We start from the raw sequence: 1,251 nt of genomic DNA, 5'->3' as shown, positions 1-1,251 counted from the left end.
GAACAACTGGGTAGTTGTTGAAGAAATTGGTATATATGTTCAACTGGCTTCCAAACTTGAGGAAAATTTCTCCCACGCAGTGGGCCGGGCCCCATTCCTGCAGTCTGTCTCTCAGGTTGTCTAGAAACTGCCTGCCATAGGAGAAAAGTGTGTGCCTGAAATACTGGCCAGGGAGAACCCAGAAACTCAACAGATAGGTGAGCTGTCATCAGTGCAGCCTGGCAGGGATTTTGTCACATCTTTTTGCCTTGACACAGAGCAGGGCAGCTCGGCCAGGAAAGGGGGAGAAACTGGGGTGTGAGGAGGTAGGCCGACTCCGGTGGGGTCTCACCTTTTCCTCTTAATTCCTTGAGCCAGAAGTCCAGGCTGGCCTCCACAGGGCTGCCCCCGACCGTCCCCCTCCCACATGGCCAGCCAGGCGGGTGGCAAAGGTTTCTTATAGTCCTCGGAGGAAGGTGCTTGACTAGCTTCAAATGCCATCACTCCCACCTGGCCCATTTCCCTGAGGCCCTAAGGTTGTCCTTCATTCCGCTGTTATGGGCCTTGAGCCCAGGAAGGCACCTGCTCAACCTGTCCCTTTTGTAGGAGCCAGGGTGCTGAGTGTGAGGAACTTCTGAGTTACCCAGAGACGTCCTGGCAGAGAGGCACCAGCTCAGTCTGTCTTTCCCACTGGTGGACATGATCACATTTCTTTGTCAACTGGGGCACACATGAAGCAACCTGCTGTCACTGAGCTGACCCCCGCCTTGGGTTCTCGAAGTACAGTATCCTAGTGACCTGACTCCATGAAGTCCTTTGTTTTCTTTCCCTTTGCTCAATGAGACACTGCTGATTAAGGACAGTGACAGACGCTCAAATTCAAAAAATAAAAATAAAATCAATAAAAGGGGCACCTGGGTGGCTTAGCTGGTCAATGTCCAACTCTTGATTTGGGCTTCAGGTCTTGATCCCATAGTCATGAGATCCAGCCCCACATCCAGCTCCACGCTGAGTGTGGAACCTACGTGGGATTCTCTCTCTCTCCCTCTCTTTGCCCCTACCTGCCCCCCTTCTCAAACAAACAGAAAACAGACCAGGGACAGCTCTTGCTGCCACCTTCTGTGTGAACAATATATTGAATACAAAATCCCCAGGCACTGAGCTCCACTCCTTGAACCATAGCATTGAACTGAGGCCGGGCTAAGCCCCCAGGAATTCTCACTATTGGTCGCAGCCTAAGAGTCCTCTCTCTCGTGAGGTGATCAGGGGCTC

At 52.3% G+C, this 1,251-nt stretch overlaps 1 protein-coding gene across 1 annotated transcript in view; it reads right to left on the bottom strand.

Annotated features, from left to right (window-relative positions):
* ECT2L (epithelial cell transforming 2 like) overlaps positions 1–1,251 on the bottom strand; it is a 64,932-nt gene that overhangs the window by 14,620 nt on the left and 49,061 nt on the right. The window contains exons 14-15 of the mRNA XM_029943240.1: positions 332–510; positions 8–131 (exon numbers count right to left, since the gene is read on the bottom strand). Coding sequence (XP_029799100.1) covers positions 8–131; positions 332–510 — 303 coding nt within the window. The remainder of the gene's footprint in view (positions 1–7; positions 132–331; positions 511–1,251) is intronic.

This window comes from Suricata suricatta, chromosome 7, assembly GCF_006229205.1.
Source record: "Suricata suricatta isolate VVHF042 chromosome 7, meerkat_22Aug2017_6uvM2_HiC, whole genome shotgun sequence".
Classification (NCBI taxonomy): domain Eukaryota; kingdom Metazoa; phylum Chordata; class Mammalia; order Carnivora; family Herpestidae; genus Suricata; species Suricata suricatta.
Note: the sequence above shows the minus strand (reverse complement) of the source record. Positions and strands in the feature narration are given on the sequence as shown.